Source organism: Aplysia californica, unplaced genomic scaffold (genome assembly GCF_000002075.1).
Source record: "Aplysia californica isolate F4 #8 unplaced genomic scaffold, AplCal3.0 scaffold00134, whole genome shotgun sequence".
Taxonomy (NCBI): Eukaryota; Metazoa; Mollusca; class Gastropoda; order Aplysiida; family Aplysiidae; genus Aplysia; species Aplysia californica.
This window is the reverse complement of record NW_004797404.1, coordinates 1,124,758-1,147,855: the sequence shown is the minus strand read 5'-3', so window position 1 is coordinate 1,147,855 and position 23,098 is coordinate 1,124,758. Positions and strand designations below refer to the sequence as shown.

Below are 23,098 nucleotides of genomic sequence, written 5' to 3'. Positions count from 1 at the left end.
CTACTGGGAGCAGGTACAAAACAGCTCAACGGTACACAATGCGGTCACTATGGCTTGTGGAATATCCGTTGTTTAGGGGAAATAGGACTGTCCAATCCCCAGGGGAAAATTTTCTCTTAGGATTTTTTTTTTTGTGGTTAAAGACGAAGTTTTAAGGACACACTCGGTGCATTTAAGCAGGAGATCTAAATTTGTTGCTATTCTTGTAGATGAAGCTTGTGGCTTCAATAATATAACAGATTCAAATATAGTAAGTATCTTCACTTATTGTTGTTAAAGACGGAGTTTAAGTTTAAGGCCCCACTAGGTACAATTCAGCTAAGGGTTCTTGTTTTTTTGTTTAAGATGAAGTGTCAACACTAGAAACACATAGAGGTCACTTTACAGACTGAGCATTTGGGGTCTCCTCAAAACTGCGAGAGGGGGCTCTCGTGGCCTAGAGGTTAAGGTGTTGGCCTCTCTTTCAAAGGTCCCAGGTTCGAATCCGGGTAGCGACCGAAAAATTTTCTTCTCTAAAATTGTCTCCTTTCACCTCCTTTCCTGCTCTCGACCGATGTTCTGTTGTCTGCTTTCATTTCCACTTTCTGCCCCCACCCCCTCACCTCCTTTGTCCCCTCCACTGGGCTCCTGACTCTTTCTGCAGCCTTTCTACTGCTACTCCTTGGCTCCTCCTTACTGCTGTCTTTCTGCCACACCCCTGATCTTCTGGTAGGAAAGATCTACACCTAGCCTTCTCGGACAAGGGCGAAAAATCTTGGAGGGCCCGTGTGCAAGTTGTGCACGTTAAAGATAACTTGGTGGTCTAAAATCGATAAGAGTAGGCTTCGGCCGCCACCGTGTAAAAATTCAAAATTTCCTACCAACTGAAAATATTAGGTGTGTCCCGCGCGCTCATATGACCAATGCAGTTGCGAGCGCCGTAAAACACTTTACAAAAACAAAAAAAACCCCAAAAAAACTGCGAGCTCAGGGGGAAAATATTCCGGGAAAAAGAAAATAATTTCACACCGAAATTGTATTTAAAGCACAAAGATTTGGTTGTAGGCAAAGTTTGTTAATCAATTGTACTTCAACAGCTGACGGGCAAGTGTTCAAACGGATATACATATGATACAGAAACAGAGCACAGCCAGAGAATGGAATGAGTAACGATAAAGGCAATAGAATTCGCACCAGAAGAAATCAGTAGCATGCCGGTGGTAAAGAACAGCTCAACACCAACAGACTATGCAGCACCAACAGAAGATTATTTCTGCATAGTTCAAGAACCAAAGCTTCAATTGTACCAAATCTTGCTGAATATAAATCACTCTATCTGATTTAAAGTAGACATAAAAATGAGTCTCCTTTTTAACAACACAAGCACAGAAACATCTTGAAATTTCACTACAAAAAATCATGCAATGATACGCAAACGCGTGCACACATGAACAGCCACACGAAAACATTCAAAACATGTGAGTGTTCCAATGACATGCACAAAAAACATTGTGTCTGAAGTCCATCGAAAATTTGCTAAAAGTGGCATCCTACTGAGAAAAGAAGTGATATTTGGTTAGTGCAACAAATAGAGTACAAGGCAAAAGGCAAGCCCTTCTTTTTTTGATAAGCAGGTGAAATATACAAATTAACTCCAATGCAAAATTCCCTTGCTCCAGCAGTTTTTCAAACAAGTCTCAAAGCGAACAACAGAATAGTTGAGAGTTGCAAACAGGTTTATTGACACAAGGTAAATTAATACGGTTCAAAATATCAGTAAGGTATCAGGAAACAGATATATTATAATAGGGTGCATACAATGTAAAATGCTTACACTGAAAATAACAATTTAGCTTGCAATATTGAATTATAAAGAATTTTCATTGACCGCACCTCAGACACCTGCAGAATTAGCCTACTCCCATTTATCAGAAAGCTAATGCCCAATAAAATTTAAGAGCCAGTTGTTTATGAACAAAATTCATTGATGTTTGTACCCAGATGAAACTGACTATACGATTAAGCCCACTACTAGTTTGTCAAATGCAATTCTTAGGACACAATTCTAATATTTTGCAATTTGAATGGACCTGTAACAAAATAAAATTATTAAATACTTGTTTATGAACAAAAATCTTGACGTTTGTACTTAAGTTTAACACAGGTGTAAATGTGACTATACGATTAAGCCTGGCGTGAGTTTGTCAAATGCAGTTCTTAGTACACAATTCTAATATTTTGCATGTATGTGTAACAAAAAACTCAGTTAAATACTTTTAGATATCTGAACATATCTTTTATATAACTTCATAAGTTTCAGAGTAAGTAAAGTATAATGCTGTATGAAACAAGATGAAGGTACTTTTGAGGGTAAAGAACTTGTTTCCCTATGGGGACACCGGAAAGAGAAGATGTTCAGGAATAGTGAGAGAAATTTCCAAACTTCGAAATACTGTTCATCAATCAACTAAGGGACACACCATTTAGAATTATTCGAAGTCACATGAAAACCTCACAATGTCTTCCCCTTTATGATCATGACTCGATGAATGCTGCATGAATCTTCAATACACCATGCTGTTTATAGTCCTGGTTTACAACAACAGAATATCTGTAAATCAGGATTTTCATGACATGGGATAAGAAGAAATTATCGAGGGACAACAGTGATACTATAAGTGAAAAACAGAAAAGGTATTATTGTGAAGGACAACTTGATCAATAAATAAGTTAATACGCTAAGATGGTGACAGAAAAAAGGCAAATAAATAATATTAAGTGTGACATTTCCCTTACCAAAGCAAGAACAAACACATTTGATCTAAGAGATGCCTTCATCAAAGGCATTAACAGTATTTCACAAGAGAACCTCATTGCTCAGACCAAGAAAAAAACTATCTAAGAAGGGGCTACTCCAATCTGATATCATCGATTGTCACAATACTGGCCGAAGAAGCACTTAAAATCTGTGCTAGACAACTTTCATCATAAAACCCACAGAGGCCTCTGATCCTGGCCATTCACTTTCAAACCGCTAACCTTAAAAGGCAGACATTTCGGCAGAAACATGACATGTAGATGCCATTTATAAGACTGGTGACCTGGGAAAATTTACCTGATCTGAGATGCAGCTCAAAGATCATTTAACATGCACTTCTACCAAATTTGAACCTGTATCATTTTCATTTCTTTCGTTAATTTTTTTCTGTCTGACAAAATTGTAGTTAACAAAGCTCAAATACGACAAAAAAAATGTTGTGGAGCGTAAATCTGACAAATTGCTCAGTAGTCAAATTATGCGTCTCCTCATCCAACAGATGAGAATGATAGAGTTTTTAAGAGCTCTGGTAGTATTCTATCAATAGAAATGACTGGTGTGGCTTGGTTACTGGCAGGTTTGGTTCAGGCGTGAGTATCCTTCAAGATGACAAATGGTGCCTCAATATTCTGGAAAATAAGTGCTTCCCTCAAAAAGCATTTTTCTCCACTTTATAATCCTTAAGTTCTTCCATGCATTTACATATGCATTTTTATAAAATTGCACTGTGGCACATAGGGAAATCTAAGGGCTTTCAAATTTCAGTATCAATTTAAAAGGTAAAGTAAATGATAAAGAGTCAGGTTTTCCCAGGCCACCATATACAAAACATGTCAGTCAAAAGTGTAACAGAAGCACTACTGAGAATGAAAGCTATAAACCATAGCAAAAACACACAAGGGAAGAAAGACTAAACTACTAAGAACAAAGTCATAGCAACATTAATTTGAAAAAAAAAACAACCCACAAACAAACATACACAAACAAAAAACTACGAGATGTACAAGGTAAGACACATTTTCATTTTTGAATATCTGCCGGCCGGGATAAGTATAGGTTAGCTTCTGCATCTAAATAGATAAATTAATAAACAACTAAAGAGCATGCAAGAACAGATATCAAGTCACAGAAGCAGCATCATTCCAGGAACTGTTATTGGATTATTATTACTAGCACTTGAAACACAGACACAGCCATCTTGAAGCCACACTTGAAGGACTGATTCCCCCAACAACAAAAAATATCCCCAAAACAATAATTGAACCCCAGGAAATCACTACAAAAAGGTGACCAATCTAATTATCTATTAGCCACCACAGTACACTCCCTCATGCCATTACTGATTAGAATTCCAGGAAATCAACATAACTGGAAGATCAATTTGATCATTTATTAACCACTACAGCACACCTCCCCTTATGCCATCAGCGATTTGAACAACAGGAAATCAATACAATTTGGTGATCAATTTTAGCATTCATGAGCCACCACAACACACTGCTTCTTTTACTACTGAGAGAATAACAGTGTTAGCTGTAGGGCATAGGAGCCATGTAATTGGCTGGAGCGTAGCCTCGAGTCCCACCAGAGTCCACGAGCCACCACTCTGAGTTGCCGTCTACATCCTGGAAAGCCAGAACAGTCACTGGGTGACCGGCCGTCAGACACGCCTCGTTCTGGTGCCGTGCTTCAAAGTTGTAGAGTGCGTAGTAATACTGAGGGATAGGAGAAATATTGTGTTACCAAGTTAGTATTTTTGGGGGTAGCCATTGATTTTACAACTCTATGCATGTGCCTGTGGGAGTTAGAATGTGTGCATTTGTGAGAAATGTGTGCGTTGGAGCATAAGTGTGTGTGAATGCGAGCACATGTGTGTGTTTGTGTGTGCGTGTGTGAGTGTGTTTGTGTATGTGTGTTTGAGTGTGCATGTGAATGCAGGCACATGTGTGTGAGTGTGTGTGTGTGAGTGTGTTTGTGTGTGTATGTGCAAGTGTGCGCATGCCTGCATGTGTGTGAGGTTGAGTGTGTGTGAGTAGATGCAGGTCACAGGGTGAAGTAATTCTTAAGGAAGAAATGAGGCAGAAATATAGTGCTTCTATTTTACAACACAAACTGGTTAGACAACCAATACAGCAGTGATTGTCACTGGCCGCTGTCACAGAGATTGTAATAAAGTAACGAGTAAACTGTTCATAGTGACCTCCACCCACAATGCTGTGGACCTCATGGACATCTCACTCACAGAAGAGACATTCGCTGCAGTTTTTTGTTGTAACACCACTGTAAAATAGAAGCACTGGGCTTTTATCTAAATTTTTGTGTCAGTAAAAGAGAGTTGACTTCTATCAAATTAAAACAATATTTAAAACGGTGGGTCACACAAAGAGATACACTACATCATCCTGTCTTCTTATCCATTTGATAATACCATGGCAGAAAGGGGCACTGTCTCAACAGGATTAAGAACCCAAATTTTTCCCAAAAAATAAAAATACAGTGCTAAGTAATATTTTCGAATTTCTTCAAAATGGCGCTCATCAATTTCTGAGCATACAGAGCGATTCGTATTATCTAAATAAAGCCTGTTTATTTGTCTTGCTGGTGGAAAAGATACCCATCTATCTTAAATAGAAGTCAAAATATTTCCAATTGAAGGTGGAATCACCTGGTGTCAAAGGTAATATTAGCGAGAAAATGCCCACCAAAGTTTGGGGACTTCCAAAACTTGAATGTCTTGGAAACTGCAAATTTACATTTCTTGTATCTTTGAAAAATGTTTTTTTCAGTAAAATTCACACAGATATGTTTTTCAGATAGACATAAAATGTTATCAGCCAAAAAAAAAAAAATTCAATACAAATCTACCAAGGGCCAGAAAAAAAGTTGGTTTCTTTGATTTCATTATTCTGGCAGGCACCTGATTTCACCATGATGCCACACATATAAGTCTGATCTTATTTGTACAATGAAATAAACATATTGGACAAGATACCTGATACTGAGGCGCCTCAGGCTCCTGTTGAGATGTTGCAGCATGGTCTCCAGAACCACCACTGGCCCCGGGGGGAGAAGAGGCAGTGTAAGTGACACGGCCACCATCGTTGATGCTGATGTTGTCGCTGCCCCCGCCGCCGCTGTCGTAGGAGTGTACAGAGAGTACGTCGTCATCTACCACCAGGTGGCTCTGACTGCCCGGAGGGGAGGCCGAGGCCTGCGTAAGGATGCTGGACGGAGCGAAGCCTTTTGTCACTGAGAAAACCGAAATTCCGATCATCCGTTTTGAGTTTGGGCATAAGTTGCTTTGCTTGTTTATTTACTTAGAGAGGTGATATGGAGACAACAAAAATCATATAGTGCCAGGGTAAAAAAAAGGCAAACAGACTATTACATTGTTACTTTTTTGGTGCTCTTTATGTCCTCAGAGAAACACACCCTACTTCCTTCACTTTCTATCCAAGAAACAATGTATATTTCCGCGATTGACTTTAAACTATCTCATATTCATTTTTTATCCAAGAAATAGCAATGGTACGCTCAACGACTGACTCAACTCACCACCATCGTCGACGAACCAGCGCTCTTTGTTGCCCATGGGGTCCAGCTCCTTGACCACGCCCACCAGTGTCCCTTCTGTGAGTGAGATGTCCATGAGGTCCACAGCGTTGTGGGTGGAGGTCACCGTGAACAGTTTACTCGGGACAAACTGTTGACGTAGGTACGCACGCTGGCTCTCACTCTGTGATCCAGGACTTGTGGTCTGGAAGGGAAAGCGTGGTTGGGATGATGGAGAGTTCAAAGGAATTATGTTTGTTTGGGTAAAAAGATGCACAGCTATACAATTTTGGTAATTTAGATTTAGTTTTCATTTTACTTATACTTTTATTGCACTTGCAATACACATTGGTTATATAAGTGCAAAAGTTTAGAGGTGTTACTATTAGAAAGTAACAAACAAATAAAAAAAGGAGAGGAGATGAGGCCGATAGATGTTTGGTAGGAAATAAGGAGCAAACCACACCAGAGTACCTGCCAACCACCCATGGCCATTTAAAGCTAGGTAAGAGAGACAGATAGACAGAAACATAAAAGGGACAGAAAAAAGGACCTACCGGCGACATCCTTCAATCACCAGCGAGTCTGAAGGAGAAACAGGTTAGGGGGTGAAAGCTGGAGAGAAATTTTGTACTCAATCAATAGGAGGATCTCACCACTTTTTTTTCATGATCTGGTTCTGTTTCCATTCAAAGTATTGCTTTCTCTAGACACGCCTCTGATTTTTAGGTAATCAACACTAGCCAGAACGTACTGTTTGGAAATTCAACAATAACTGGAAGTGGTGGCTGTGTATTAAAAGATTTAACACATTACATCCTAACTCGCCCGGGAATTCCCTTACGTGCTCCACCCCGACTCGCCCGCGCCGACCTAGCGTCTTTAGAAACGAAGTCTCGCCATGACGAGACTCTGGGGCCGGGATTTTGATTTGCAAAGTTATAGCGAGGCTGAGAGTGAGAGTGACGGGTCGGACACCCCGATTGAACTAAAGTTACAACATTTCCAACAGTTTGCGCATAAATGGCGTTACCGACACTTCGAAAGTGTCTCGACTTTTTATAAAGCGACACAATTGAATTCTTTTGGAATTTGTTGATGGATATGAGCAAAAACAAGCATATGACAAATCAGATGGCTCAGATTCTGATGAAAACGTTGTTGCAAGAACAATGGACTTCCCGTCCAGGCCCTTAGGGTGTAAAGTGTTAAAGTTTAGTGAACAGTTCACCTGCTGCTGTGACTCTGACGGGTCGGACACCCCGATTGAACTAAAGTTACAACATTTCCAACAGTTTGCGCATAAATAAAGTTAGATTTTTCAGTGACATGTGGTCAAAGGCTGTTGTGTGCCGAATGTTGAACGTCTCCATCATGTTTGACTTGCCAAGAATGGATGGCAGCTGTACATGACAACATTGAATGCCATGTAAGTAATGCAAATCAAGCAAAAAAAAAGATTTTTACATTGAGCATACCAAAGAAAATATTATTGTAGTCCGGATAAATTTACGAAACCCTTCACCCATCCCCTAAAAAAAAAACATGAAAAGACCATGATTACAACTACACAGTAGATTATTTGCTCAAGACAAATGCCTATGCACCAAACCACCGTCTTTCTGTGCCATGTGTTTATATATCAATGACTTTCTTTACACAATTTGACAATGTAACTGACAATTTGTAGCACAACAAGACATTTTTTTTTTAAAGCAGCAGTAGTATGTAGAGAAATAATTAATTAAAACCAAAAAACGTAATAAAGACAACGGTCATCTGCATAATGCACACACCTCTAAAAGTGCACAGCTCTCTCGAAGCGCCTGATCCATAAAGTCGCGTCGAGCCAGAACAAACGCTGCCACAAAGTGTCGTAGCAAGGTGAAAGCCACACTGTAGAACTTCGGTAGTTCATCGAGAAGCTGAGCATTCATGGCTTCATAGTCATTTTTAGCCGCCTGCAGCTCCTGTGTGTGACAGAGTTGGGACTTTTGTTTATTTTGAAATGGCACATAAATACAAGGAATTTGATGAATAAATGATGTATTAAAAATAAAGCAAAGCATCGGCATTCATTACAGTCAACAAACATATAAACACAGGGAAGGTTTATAAAAAGGATAAAAACATGGGACCGTCTCAGAATCAAACCCTAAACTCTAGCATGATATTAAGAAGAAGTGGGAACAACTGGGAGACCCATTCTCTGGACTTAAACCCACTTGATGTGGGTAGATAATGTGTACCAAAATCATTCAGGAGACCTAGTGGAACTCAAGTATGAAATAAAAGGCAAGGGACCAAGACAACTAAGAATGTGACAGTGATGGCAAATTTTGCCGGATGTGTGAGGCCATGTCGTGTTGAGGGGAACTGAGCATATTTCGAGCATTTGTTATGATTGGAAGACAACAAAAACTGTTCTCATAATATACTTTTCCAAATTGTCTATGTCAGTGAGGAGCTTCATGTTGCACAATTTTGGCGAGTTAAGTGTTGATTTACGAGCTTTTTTGCTTTTTATATTACAATTCTCTCTTTTTTGAAGGTTGATTTATTAACATTATTATAATCCAACAAAAAGTATATGGTTATGCTTTCCATAGATACCTAGAAGTATTATTTCTATTCAATCATTATCAATACATGAACATTAAAAAATATACACTTCATTCTGTGACACCCTGTATATGATGTAAGGGAGGGAAAGAATGGAGCACTGTGCTGAACCACTTGTAAGTTATGACAGTGAATTATATCCCTTGGTTATAACAACCATAAAATAGCTGGACTACTATAAACAACTGAACACTGTACCCAGAGCTATCAGCTTCATAAAAAGATTTGCAAGAGGCCACTTTACTAAACTCTTTGATAGGAAGACACGAGCATACCACACCAGAGTACAAGTCAACCACTCACAAACCCTCTTCTAGAAGCAATCACTTTGAGATATATATACATGAAAAGAGGGAAGAATTAACTATCAGTTTGTATCATGTCTAATGTTAGTGAAGCATAAGAATTTGGGAAAGACTACAAATTTTCAAACTAAGTAAAAGTAGGCCATGAGAGTCAAAAAGTCATGTGAGCAGTACCTTAAGAAGTTCGACAGTTTGACATAGATCAGAGCAGCTTGTTCAGTTCTAATGTCCCTGCTCAGAATATCATCTCGCTACAGAGCAGACGTCTGGACACAAACACCAACACCATGTGTTCTTCACAAACCTTATCATTTTCTGTCTTTCCCAGCTGATAGTTGTAGTCCAGTAACTTGTCGAAACGTTTCTCTATCACGTGGGACGGAGCGTTGAATAGTGCAATTAGAGAGTTCAGGGGCTCCATCACAACTTCTTCGATTGTCTTACGCTGAGAAAGACATGAACAAGATAGGAAGATGAGGAACATTTCAACCAATAAGGATTATTATCTCTCTCTCTCTCTCTTCCTCCAGTTCTTCTCTCTCTCTCTCTCTCTCTCTCTCTCTCTCTCTCTCTCTCTCTCTCTCTCTCTCTCTCTCTCTCTCTCTCTCTCTCTCTCTCTCTCTCTCTCTCTCTCTCTCTCTCACGCGCGCGCTCTCTTTACTGTTCGTTCCTTTCTACTTTCTAACTACAAAACCCACACCTACACAAAGACATTGCAAACACAAGACATCCTACAATTCCCATAACTAGCACATCACAACAGGGCAAACCATGTATGAGGGGCTCTAAGTAATTCCATTCCATCTACAGGTGAAAATATTTAAAATTTACATTTTTGCATGCTAGACACACTTTGTTTCTCTTAATTCTTTTTATTCGGGCTATGAGTATACTTGTAACGAGGACTAGTCCGGGCTACGAGTAAACTCGGAACAGCGATACAGTCACATCAAAGAAGCTAGTTCTGCTTGTAATTACCAAATACGCAAATACAGCCATGCAAGCTGTCTGAATATTTAAATTTTCCAATGAACAGCAGTTTCTTTGTTTTTGATGGGTGTAGAAGCTTGAAAGATGTCTCGAAAACGCACGTTCACGATGGGTAGGGCTAGATCTATAAAATCCAATGGGACATCGTGTGGGCGGCAATCAGGGTCAAGTAGGAGGATGGAATATACCTCAAAATCTACATTCTGCAATTGGTGTAATTCCTAACCACATAATTTTTTACAAAAACTACATTCAATTTCTAACAAAACTGCTTAATTTCCTTAAACCCTAAGAGTAAACATAAGAAATAGAACACTTTGAAATATACACCCTGAATTCCAACTCGTATGGCGCGGCAGCCCCAGGACGGGGACAAAGTCTGTGGGGGTATGGCCAGGATAAAAAGAATAAAAGCATTTTGCTCTTAATTTGGGTGCAAGTGGATTTTTCTGTAAACGTGAAAGCACTTCAAGGAACTTTGTCCAAAGAAAAAGTTCTGAAAAACCAGCTGCTGAAGATTTCTATGAAATAGACTGTATTAAGAGTGAATAAAAGATGTACAGTCCCTTTATTTTTCTCTGCCGATACAGTTTTTTTCACAGAATGAAAATCTTTGTCCATTCGCAAGAGTAAACACTTCAAAATTTTAGCAAAATTGTTTCCTACATGCTTCTTCAAAAGAATTTGAAACAAAATGTGTCAAGGAGTATTCTGACAACACCCTGTTAAATAAAGATGTAGAATAGAAAAAAATGATCTTTCTGTATATTACAGAAACTTCACTTGTGTTAAAAGCAAAATTCTAGGTCTCATTTTAATGATATCTCAATATACCCTTCATCTCCAGAAGGGTTTGTTGTTTTCAAAATGCTGTTCATTTTAGATTAAAATTCCATTACAATTTTGGCAAACTGGAAAAAGGAAAAAAACTTAACACAGATGTGCACAGTTCCAGGTCCAAGGGACTCACCATGTTCTCATATAAGTCAAGAAACTTCCCGCTTACAGCTTTGTAGCGGGTGACCTCTACACATTCCTTGTCGCGGTAGAAGTCAGAGATATCCTCCACCACAGATTCTTGGCACCGCATCGCCTCCTGGGAACAAAACATCAAACATCTACCACGTAAGAAGCAGGTCTTTTAATGGTACGGACTTATTGGACTTCCAAAGCTTTTTACTTTCATGACTCATTAGAGTCTTTTTTTTTTTTTTTCAGAGTTTAGCAAGAAAATTAGGTCATATAAGTGCCAAAGATTAAAGGTGTCACTGGAGAGTAACATACAAATAAAAGGAAGAGAGATGAGGACAATAAATGCATTATACAAAAGAAGAAGCGAACCATACCATAACACAAACAAACAAACCACCCACAATCAAAATTTTTCTATCCAATATAATCTCACGTTCAAAATGACAATTAAGGTCAGCATACAGTCCACGATTCACACTCCACAGATCAAGTTAGGGTTAGAATATTGATTTTTCATTTTTGTTCATCTCTTGACAGAAAGATACATCTTACAATCATTGAACAAGGTCCAAAACTCAACTTGAAAAATGAATAGAAAAGGGATTTGTTCAGTACCAGCATTTGCCCCAAGAAAAACAGATACAAGCTATATAAGCTTATGTTTTTATTTCATCAAAATCTTCAATTTTTAGGAATTGGGGTTACATGACGATGATTTCTCAAAATCTGTCTTTTCCATCTCTTTGAATCTATATGTGTTTGTAAGTGTTGGTGCCACTAATTTCAAAAGGAATCTGTTTTGCGAGTAAGTAAGTGTGAGCATATGAGAACACAAAAGCATTGGTTGGAAACATGTACGAAATACTCAGTGATTGCCGTAATGAGTATGAGTGTGTCCTTTCAGGAAGACCTATAAGCAGGTGTATATGTAGGCATTTGTTGTCTACTTGACTTACATGTATCATGATGTATTAGTGTATCAAGGTAAATATTATGTCTGCACACAAACGCACAAACAAACGCACAAACAAACGAACACACACACATACATGCACACGCAAACAAGCATGCATGCATGCATGCACGCACGCAGGCACGCACGCACGCACGCATGCATGCACACCCACACACACACACACACCCACACACAAACACACACACACACATGTAAGACCTCACATCCAAAGACTTTGACACAAAGACAAAATACAAACTTACAAAAACCACAGGACAAAATACAAACTTACAAAAACCACAGGACAAAAAACAAAATAACTACATCTCTCTCTCCTGACTTATCTACAATGACACACTAGGACACGCCACAGTGAATTTCCCTGCAAGTGAGCACAGGCAGAAAATCAATAACAGCTTGGCACACAGGTGGCTCACAAAAGCTAATTTAAAATTCAAGCCCATTACGAATTCTAATGTTGCATTTAAAAAGTAGTATGCGCACCACTGAATCCTGTTGCCATAGAGAAAGAGAGAAAGAGAGTGAGAATGAAGTATAAAAGAAAACCAATCAACAGTATGCTTTCATGATTATTGTATTTCACATTTTTCTAAAACACATTTTACATATGGTGGTTCACTATACTAATACCTTTTATGTGCCAAATCAATTAAAAATTTCCATATTTGAAGCTGCATATTGCTGCTGTTGAAAAATTCCGCTCAAACCTGCTAACAGGATGAGTAAAAACCATTGGAGTACCTCATTTTTATTTGCAGTATTTAACTTATAATGAATTGTGTTAATGATTTTACACCCCCATTGACACAGTTTAGATCATAATTTGGGTAGTGGGCGGCTTCGTCCCTGCCTGCCAGGACTAACCCAGCTAGAGATGGATACACAATCCTGGAGACAATTGTGATCGTGCTTCAAGTTCAACAAATCAACAAAGTGAATAGAATTTAAAATATGTGACAGACTGTCTCAGTTCTTGCTAGCTTGAGCAGCATGGCTCAGTACTGGCAATTCGGTAATTTTGGTGGGTGGTGGACATCACCTGGGTAGTGACAGGTGTTATATTTAATCGCTTGAAAATCCATGTGTGTAGGCAGTACGAGAATTTCAACTTCTAAAAGGTACTAAAAGTGGGTGTAAGCCATAATAAGGTAACGAACACTGGTCTGACATAGTAGGAAAACCTTTGAGCTTTGATGAGGGATGTCATGTTATAAGCTAACTTTTATCACTTTTTACAGATTACTTTCGTACAGCTGTTGAAAAAGAGCATTGACGTAGTTGATACCAAAGAAATACAACAACATCAGGCAAAGGAACAATACTGTTTATCTTGCAATTCAGAGAAAGAACACAAAACTCCAAAATTATGGGTACAATAACATCATTATCACAGGAAAACTTGCTGGAGATCATCAATAGTTTCTTTTCATTTAAGTAAAAATATTATGTGGCAGCAACACATTATTGGGTCATTTAAGCACAGAAGACTAGAGGTGTTACTAATGGAGAGGCACATACAAAAAAAAGTTTTAGTAAGAATTTTACGGCACTAGCAACACAATAAGGTCAAATAAGTGCAGAGGAATAGATCTTTTACAAGATAGTAACATACATAAAAAAGAAGGAGGAGAGATAAGGACGATAGATGTTTGATAGGTAAGAAGGAGCAAACCACACAAGAGCACCCGCCAACCACCCACTTACAAAGAAAAGAGAAACGATACTCGACAGGAAAGAAGGAGCAAACCACACCACAAACACCCACCAACCACCCACAAAAATGTGATTAAATTAAGTATGTGGACCAATACCCTGTAGAAACCACCAAAAAAGGAGAAAGCATATCAGTTATTATTTCTATTCTTGGCCTCCATACATCCCAATATCCTGCCTTCGGTACACTCAAATTAGAGACCGGTTAAGGCGATAGAAACACTATATTATTATGTTTTAGCAGAATTATACGAACATTAAAAACAAAAATAATTTTTCAGGGAGAAGAATTACCATGAGTATACCAAAACGGCATATCCAAAAGGTAATTATAATTTCTTTAAACTCAAACAGATTTAAAACGATTTTCAAAATGACAAAAAATTACAAACAAAACAAAACCAAAAAAAAAGACTTAAGAAGACACCATTTGAATTCTCAATTATGAAGCTCAAGCTGTTTCACACAGATATGATTTATGCAAGTTAGGTAGGGAGCCAGTCGTTTGGAAGTAAACTCTAACAACCTGATCAAAAAAAGGCACTGGTTAGCAAAATCCTTATAATAACACAGAATAAGAGAGACTTGTCAATTGCAAAGGTTAGTTCACAAATAAAAACTCCAAAGTTCAATATTCTTGCTTACAACTTCTTGAATTCTTGGGCCTAGCCTGCAGTTGAGGGATCCCCCAATCCATCTGCATCTTTTAGTAAGGGCACCAAGTAAAGCGTCTACTTCTCTTACTTGCAAGCGTTCGAATTTCAGTAAAGGCCTCGGAGTCCATTATTTTTCACCTTCCCCTCCCCCTTTCCATCATCTTTCACATTATTTCTTTGCCAATGGAATTTGGTTACGATCTTAGCATTAACGTTTCTGTCAGCTTCTCATTATCTTTTCCCTCTCTCGGAAGGGTAATAATAAGACAATAGGACTAAAAGCCATTCCTGATACACAGTCATCTTTTAACGTTAAAACAAATACTGATCACTTATACAAGATCAGGGGACTATCAAAAGGGGTGGTATTTAGTATTTCACTTTAACACAGGAAGAGCCGCGGCATGAGTCCATTTACTTTAAGCTGTACTGGGGAAGAGCGAGTCAATGTGTCCTTGTGAAAACTTAATGGACCATAGCCCAGACGTGTTGCTAAACAAAACAGTAAATAGCATGAGTCACCATAAACTCAGGCACACCACCTGTTGTCACTCTAGGTATGTAGCACCGAGGAGCACTTCACATCAAGCATAACTGTCAGGCTCAGCAAAATAGGACAGAGAATACCTTTTATTCCTCAGGACAAAAACTCCATGCTGCTCTCACCTGACTTTGCTCCATGTATTGCTGCACACTGCGTTGAAAGATCCTAACTGCCTTTTCTAAACTGCGAAAGCGAGCCTCCTCCCTTTCAAATGCTTCATCTCTACACTAAAAAGAAAGTTTAGAATACATTAGTATGTTTGACAAACATACGGGTAGAGCAAAGCAAATAGAGAAAGAGAGGAAAAAAATATGCAAACAGACAGTAGTTTTTTCAGGCAACCGCTAATATGCTAAAAAGGGGAATGAGAAATTACTTTTCAACCCCGAGTCAAGACTCTGAACAATTCATCAGATACCCTTTTTCTCTCTACATAAAATGAATAAATAATAATTGTTGCCGAGTACAAGTCAGACACTTTTGCTTTAAGAATATCCAGCAAATTTTGACCACAGAAATGTGCCTCAAAGCTTTCAAGCCAAATTCGAACCAGTTCTACACGGTTTGTTTTCGATGAAGTCTAAATGTCTCACTAGACACAATGGCATTATTTCAAGTACTTGGTCCCTATGACAAGACTACAATGAAGTAGAAATACGTTTCAAGGAGAAGCAAAGAGTATTTTGCGCCCAAGTTGTGTTTATAATTCAAAATTTCCTACATTGGCCAAATAGAAATTAACGGTACTGCTTGGAGCAAGCATCAAATGTTCCGATGTGCATCACAGAGCAGAGAGGGATCAAACTTGTCACAGAAATCATTTCTTGTTACAGAAACTAAAGCGTGACAAATCGACAAACTACATGCTTAGAATTTAGAAAGGTGTCTCGGAAAAAACAGTGACTTTAAAGGCAGCTGAATTCTTGGACAGAAAAACGTCGGCATAATGTTCCCCATGCAATAATAATAAGAAGAAAAATAACAATAATATTAATAATAATTTTAAAAATAGCATATGTATAGCGCACAACCACACTTTACAGCAAGCTCTATGCGCTTTACACTATATTATTATCCCAGCAGACCACAGAACACTCAAAAACATTCTCAGCTTCCCGGGAAGAATACATGAGCAAGGAAATATGTTTGTCGTAGCATTGACACAAACTACGATATCTTAGAGTTAGAGCAGGGAACCAGACCCTGAAACATATACATTGAAAGTAGCTGTATGCTTTATCTCTGGCAGGAACACGTTGCTACGGCTCTGTTGTACTGTGCTCAAGAGAAAGAACTGAATAAAGAGTTTAAAGATGTTCACCTGTAGGGCAATACCAAAGTTGGTGCTGAGTCGTCCTCTGATGCGGGATGATTTCTTTTTGATTGAGTGCAAGTTAAGTTTTGAGATCTTGTCAGAGAAGGTCTGGTCGGAGAACTTTTTGTACTTGTACACTGTTAGACAAATTGGAAATACATTGGTAACCCCAAGACAGATGAGAAAAAATAATACTGTTTGAATATGCCTAGAAATATGACAAGAGGAAAGGAAAACAAAAAGAGGAAAGTCAGTGAAGAACCATATCATCCCCATTGTTAAAAAAAAAGAGCAACTCTACTGAACTTTATTTAACAGGGTAAGTAAATAACATAGGAGTTTCTATTTTCTGGTGACGGCAATGACAGTAGAAGAAAAAAGAACAAAGTTTATTATTAGTAAGAGTTTTGTGGTACTTGCAACACATTTAGACCATATGAGTGCCGAGGATTGGAGGTGTAACTAAAGAGTAACATACAAAAAAGGAGAAAAGATAAGGGGGATAGATATTTGGTGAGAGAGAAGAAGAAAACAACACCAGAGCACCTGCCAACCACCTAAAAAGACACAAAATAAATTTTTGCAAATGATAACAATTAAAAAATAAAAAAGACATTATAAGGATGGTGGTGAAGGTAGATAGAGGGAGAGTCAGGTTGGATCATGACACAGACAATTAAATACCATCGCCAAAGGATGGTCATTTAGTGTGAGATAAAAGTCCTGCGATCAGTTTTTTAAAAAAAGGTACGATGACCCTAGTAAAGGGTTCAAGGAACACAAGTGAGACCTTACAAGCCAGAGTCTCAGAGTTATACGAACTGTCGACAATTATTTGGTGCTGTTTAAACCTGGGTAATATTTGATACAGAAGAGAGTGTAAAAGAACAAAATTACACCTGGTAACTGAAACTCAAAGATGACCACCCAACGTCTAGGAGATGTCTTAGACAGAGTCATTATTATAATAAAAGACACAAGGGGGAAAGTGGGAAGTGATCGTTTGTATAGAAGATCATCTTCGAAAGGTAGCCATTATAGCAGGTTTGACAGTATTTAGCTATTAAAAACAGAATTTATAAAAATAGAAGTAAAAAATCATTTCCTTATTTCTTCACCAAGCATCTTAGCTGAAAGTCCACTCATAATTTCACAGCTTCTAACACAGTCAACTTACCCAAGTCCTTGCGCCGCTTGTATTCATTGATGGCCTTGGCCACATCTGTCATGGCCTTGATGGCCAATACAATGTCTTCTTTGTCAGGGTGGCCATCCTCTGTATTCTACAAGGGTATATGGAGACAGTATGATAGATTAAAGAATAAAAATGGGATGGGGCATATGCCAGATGCTTCAAAGAAAAGGTGACTGAAGTGACAAACTAAAACAGCACCTCGTAAACACATTGCACAAGTTTCTGAAAAAATTGAGAACTCCTCTTTGCCCGTGTTATGAGAGTATTTGTGTGCGTGAGTGTGTATTTTCATGTGTGCAAGCATTTGGGAGTATGTGAAGTAGTGGTGGTGGGGATGGGGGAGAGATTTCAGGCATGAACATGTTCTTTAAAAATAACACAAGCAAAAATTTCTGAATCCCCAAAACGTAAAGGGCAACATATAGAGCAAGACCAGATTAGATGTTTTATAAAATCGAGAAGAGAAAGAAAAAAAAGAAACAACTTCATGAAAACAAAATCACGAGCATACCTTAAGCAGCTCGTTGAGAAAAAGAGGATATTTGAGTATCCTCTGCACCGGTTTGATTAGCATCCCTGCTACATCAAAGACATTCATTTGCTCTCGCATCGTCTCCAGCTTCAGGTTGAAGTAGTCACCGATGCTCGGGTTCTCTGAGTAACGCTCCATTGCTGTGATTACGTCGTCATGGTTACGGCAGTAGGGGGCATATGTGTTCTTCATGTCTTCCGCAAAGAATGTGAAGCATTTACCTGCACAGAATGGATACAAAGTGTGATATTGTTTTTTGAGGGGTTTTTTGTTTTGTTTTTTGATTAAATGGGACTGACATTTTAATAATATATATATGCCTTTTCGTCTCATAAGTTAAAAAAAAAAATTAGTTTACTCCGTACAGTTGTCTGTACAAGGCTTTAGGCAGTCTTCTCCATACAGACCCCTATACAAAGACCAGCAATCTCAGGAATGTGTTCGCCTTGTCTCAGAACCTCCATCAAAACCTGCTTTCTCCCAGATTACAGTAAAGCAGTGACACCTCGATGACAATGCACCCTAGTTCAAGCACTTTGAAGGGGGGGAGGGATGTTATACTTTAAATTACCAAATTATCTATCCCTATGGTGAACACAACATGCCTGCCCACTCTGACCACTCACCAACAGTCTGTTCTTCAAACGTCTTGCCTGCCACACATGTTTCCAGATTGACCAGCAGTTTCTGGCTCACGTCTGCTATCTCCTCCATGTTGCCCAGGAGGAAGTGTAGGTCCACACCACTGGGAGGCTCCTGGCATGTACACATAACATATACAATGTACACACGAGTGGACTTGGTGAAAAAACAAAACAAAATATTGTTTGCACGAGTAAAGACAAGCAAATCAACAGAATAAGTTATTTTATGCTGAGAAATACAGTCTCACACGAACAGAGCCAACATGCACATAGCATACAGGTTTTCAGGTCCCATTTTTTTTCCTTATACATATAATTTCTTCATATTTAAAACATGTACATGGCAAAGTTTGGTCATTCTGAAAAGGCTTCCATATCCTGCAAAATTCACTACGTGCAAGCTAGACAGACAGATGGAAACAACTGAAGGAGAATTTAAAAAGCACGACCTTCCAGTGATGCCCTCCAAACACTTGCAAAGAAAAGGGACGACTGGACAGGACTGTGAGTTCAATGACTGAGAAGACATCTTGTGTGTTACTGTCCATTTTAAACCCAAACACGAGAGAGAAAGAGAGAGAGAGAGAGAGAGAGAGAGAGAGAGAGAGAGAGAGAGAGAGAGAGAGAGAGAGAGAGAGAGAGACACACAAAAAGACAGCGAAACCGAGAGAGAGAGAGAGAGAGAGAGAGAGAGAGAGAGAGAGAGAGAAAGAGAGAGAAAGAGTGTGTGTGTGTGTGTGTGTATACATGTGTACATGAGTGTTTTACAAGTGAGACTGTGTATGAGAGTTTGTGTTCGTGTGTTCGTGTGTGTGTGTGTGTGTGTGTGTGTGTGTGTGTGTGTGTGTGTGTGTGTGTGTGTGTGTGTGTGTGTGTGTGTGTATGTGTGTGTGTGTGTGTGTGTGTGTGTGTGTGTGATAATCTTTACTCTACAAGTAGGCTCCACACCAGAGTCACAGGAATTGAAGTACAGAAAAGTGGGAAGACAAGGAATAACTTCAAGCGGCAAGCCCATGATACGGAAAGGTTGAAAGTGTTTGTTCATGGTCTGTATCCTGATCCAGGGTAAGGAAGGCAATGATGATAATGATGAGGCTCTTCATAACTGTATTCAGACTGTATGGGTTCGACTCTCGCATGGGAAAGTTAAATAATCAAGTATTTCCATAAGTCTGCTGGGATGATACAACCTACTTAAACCAGGGATGGCCCTGATACTAGGCACAGTTGAACCAGCTCACATTCTAAATAATCTAAATCGTGTAGAATAGGAGGGAAAAATGTTTACAAAACTCACCTGGCCATCAAGGAAAGTTTCCCAACACAGCTGCAGGCTGACCAGATAATCCTTCTCCGTCTCCAGGATCTCATCTATGACCTTTGCCCTCTGCTCACGGTGTTTCTCCTTCATCTCCTCTGCCTTCTTCCTCTCCTCCTCCTTCCTTCGCTCCTCCTCCTCTGCATGTTGAGCGGCGAGCAGGCGTGCCTTCTCAAGCCGGGCCTCTTGCGGGCTGAGGGCGAATAAATTCTCTGCGGAAGCAAGGAATTCAGAGATACATGTGACACTATGGCAATAGCTTATACCAGAGCGTGTCAACTTTTTGAACAGCCAGCGCCTACTTTCACCATCCTTAAGAATCTAAAATGTTCTTACCTCCCATCAACATGGACTTCAAAGCTGGGCATAAAATAATACCCGCAACTATCCGGGTGATCCCCATCACCCACAAAATGTATCAATCTTTCCCAAATGGGCAATACAGCAAGCACTGACTTATATTGTTTGAGGTACAAAATGTTTTATGACAAAAAAGTCTTTTTGAAGCATTTTCATACGTTTGTCTCCCACAATACAAGAGGGTGGAATAAGTTTATAACAAAACAAACTGCGATCGGCACTTCAAAGGGAGTAAGTATGTGTTTGGGTTGAACGCTTCAAAGGGAGCATACCAAACTATTACACTATGCCCCCCCTCCCCCCCCCCACCAAAAGTCCTTTCACATTTTTCATTAACGTAGTATTTCCTTGTTCAGATTTTGAAGAGGCTAGGGGTAAAAGGAAAAAGGGGGGGGGGGGGGATGGGGCTATTTAATTATTTCCCTCATATTTCTAGTTCACTAGACCATGGGTCAAGAGCTTGTCGGTAAAATATATTAGGGCATAATAATAAAACTACAATGAAATACTATTTGTAAGTCTGACAAAGTTTACAAAAACACCAAAGCACATATAAAATGATATATTTATCTATAAATGATGCATTCTTTAAAAAAATGTATTCTAAACAAAAATGAAAACAAACGGTCAAGCTAAAAGATAAAGTACATCCATCCGTCAGCAGAAAATGCATTTACCCTGCCAAGTTAAATATTCAGCCTAAGGTATAATGGTGATTAGGCAGGAGATGTACAAAAAAAAAAGAAAGAAAGAAGCTGGCGCACAAACCCTTTGCCCATAACTGCAATAGTAGCATGCCATGCAGAAAACTCGTGCAATGAAAGGCAAAAATCAGTTAATGTTTTGACTCTCAATTAAAAAAAAAAGACGACATCAGTCAGAACATCATCACAGTATTTTACGAGAAACAGCAATGTATCACAGACAAACATTGGACTTGCTGGGACAATTTTTTATAGTTGCTTTTTTTCATTTATTTTCCTAGATGTCCCAAAAAAATAAAACCCATAGTAAATTGGTATTAAAAAAACAGAACGGGCGGGGGTGTGTTAATGGTGTAACAAAAATGACAAAAAGAAAAGGAATTTGGAAGGAGGGGGAGAGGGGCAGTCCACTGCTTTATGGTTCAAGCGGCGATGAACCAACACTGAGTCCTGAGAACCGACTTATGGCTCGGTGCAAAGAGTTACTTTTGGCAGGGCAGTGTCAGATTAACATTTGACGGACTTGTCCGCCACTCTGACACTTCTTGACCAACAGTGATAGGAACTGGTAAACTCCTTAACATTATTTACAGGGAAGGGTACAGCAGTAGGAGCTTGAGAAAGAGTTATACTTAGTTTTTAGTTTTAGTAAGGTTTTTACAGTGCTCGCAACTGCATAAGGTCATATGAGCGCCAAGGGGTGGATGTCAACAGAGAAATCCAAACGTGGAATCAGGCTTTCTCTGCTCACCTATCTAGCCTCAACAGAACAAAGTCTGCTTCGACTCTTAAGGCACCCCGAAAATAGCAGTTCACAAGAGAGTGACAAACATACAAAAGTAGTAGAGGAAAAAATGACGATAGTAAGGATGAGGAAAGAAAAAGCAGCAGTTCCCCCTATGTTGTTTCGGCACAGTATGAGCGGGACATTGATAAGTCCGCCCTTTCACAATTCTACTGTGCATACGAACACGTTAATATCCCCCCTTTGGGAATGGCCTAAAGACACTTCAGTAAGTAGCATTGTCCTGAGGGGGGGGGGGGCAAAGTAATACAACTCCTGGGGCTCCGTAACACATAGACAAGCAAGGGAGGAGAACACAGACCAACACGTGAACCACCAGTGTGTAATGAATCACCTTTGAGACTCCGCTCCTCCTCCCGGAGACCCACCAGCGTGCTGCTGACAAAGTCCAGGTTGTCCCTCGTCTCCTCCTCTTTCGTGGCATCCTCGGCGCGGCACAGACTGGCCTGTAGGTCGCCCCTGGTCTGTTCATATTTCTACGGTGACAGAAAGGGACCCGTCAGAGCACCAGGAGTTTTTTGTTTTGTTTTGTTTTAGTACGAGTTTTACGGCACTTGAAACACAATTACGCCGTATACGTGCCTCAGATGACAAGTGTTACAAGAGAGTAACAAACGCAAAAAAGAAAGAGGAGAGATAAGTACAATAGATGTTTGGTAGGAAAGAAATAGCAAACCGCACCTGAGGACTCGTCAACCACCCACATCATCAGCAGTCTATGAATTCATTGGCATGGCAGGGTGGTCAACGCCCCTATAAACACTAACAAAGTATTAAAGGGGAAGAACCCTCGAATTTCAGGGCAAACGAAGATCTCTCTTTTCACTTGATAAGTGTTTTGCCGCAACACAATTACGTCATATAAAGGTCGAAGATTAGAGATATTACAGGAGAGTAACAAACACAAAAAAGAAGAAGCAGAGATCAGTTGGTTTTAGTAGAGGTTTTACGGCGCTGCATAAGGTCATATGAGCGCCAAGGGGTGGATCTCGACAGAGAAGTCCTTACAGGGAATCAGACTTACTCTGCTCACCTCTCTAGCTTCAACAGCACAAAGTCTGCTTCGACTATCAAGGCACCCCGGAAATAGTGGGTCAC

At 39.4% G+C, this 23,098-nt stretch overlaps 1 protein-coding gene across 1 annotated transcript in view; it reads right to left on the bottom strand.

The window, feature by feature from the left end:
• Positions 1-1,694: 1,694 nt before the first annotated feature.
• LOC101845618 (dynamin-binding protein) overlaps positions 1,695-23,098 on the bottom strand; it is a 63,804-nt gene continuing 42,400 nt past the window's right edge. The window contains exons 5-19 of the mRNA XM_013081505.2: positions 22,335-22,476; positions 20,111-20,343; positions 18,796-18,925; positions 18,149-18,390; positions 17,620-17,725; positions 16,449-16,579; positions 15,250-15,354; positions 11,237-11,362; positions 9,581-9,721; positions 8,146-8,319; positions 7,650-7,752; positions 7,581-7,594; positions 6,353-6,554; positions 5,790-6,046; positions 1,695-4,512 (exon numbers count right to left, since the gene is read on the bottom strand). Coding sequence (XP_012936959.1) covers positions 4,327-4,512; positions 5,790-6,046; positions 6,353-6,554; positions 7,581-7,594; positions 7,650-7,752; positions 8,146-8,319; positions 9,581-9,721; positions 11,237-11,362; positions 15,250-15,354; positions 16,449-16,579; positions 17,620-17,725; positions 18,149-18,390; positions 18,796-18,925; positions 20,111-20,343; positions 22,335-22,476 — 2,292 coding nt within the window. The 3' untranslated portion in view covers positions 1,695-4,326. The remainder of the gene's footprint in view (positions 4,513-5,789; positions 6,047-6,352; positions 6,555-7,580; positions 7,595-7,649; positions 7,753-8,145; positions 8,320-9,580; positions 9,722-11,236; positions 11,363-15,249; positions 15,355-16,448; positions 16,580-17,619; positions 17,726-18,148; positions 18,391-18,795; positions 18,926-20,110; positions 20,344-22,334; positions 22,477-23,098) is intronic.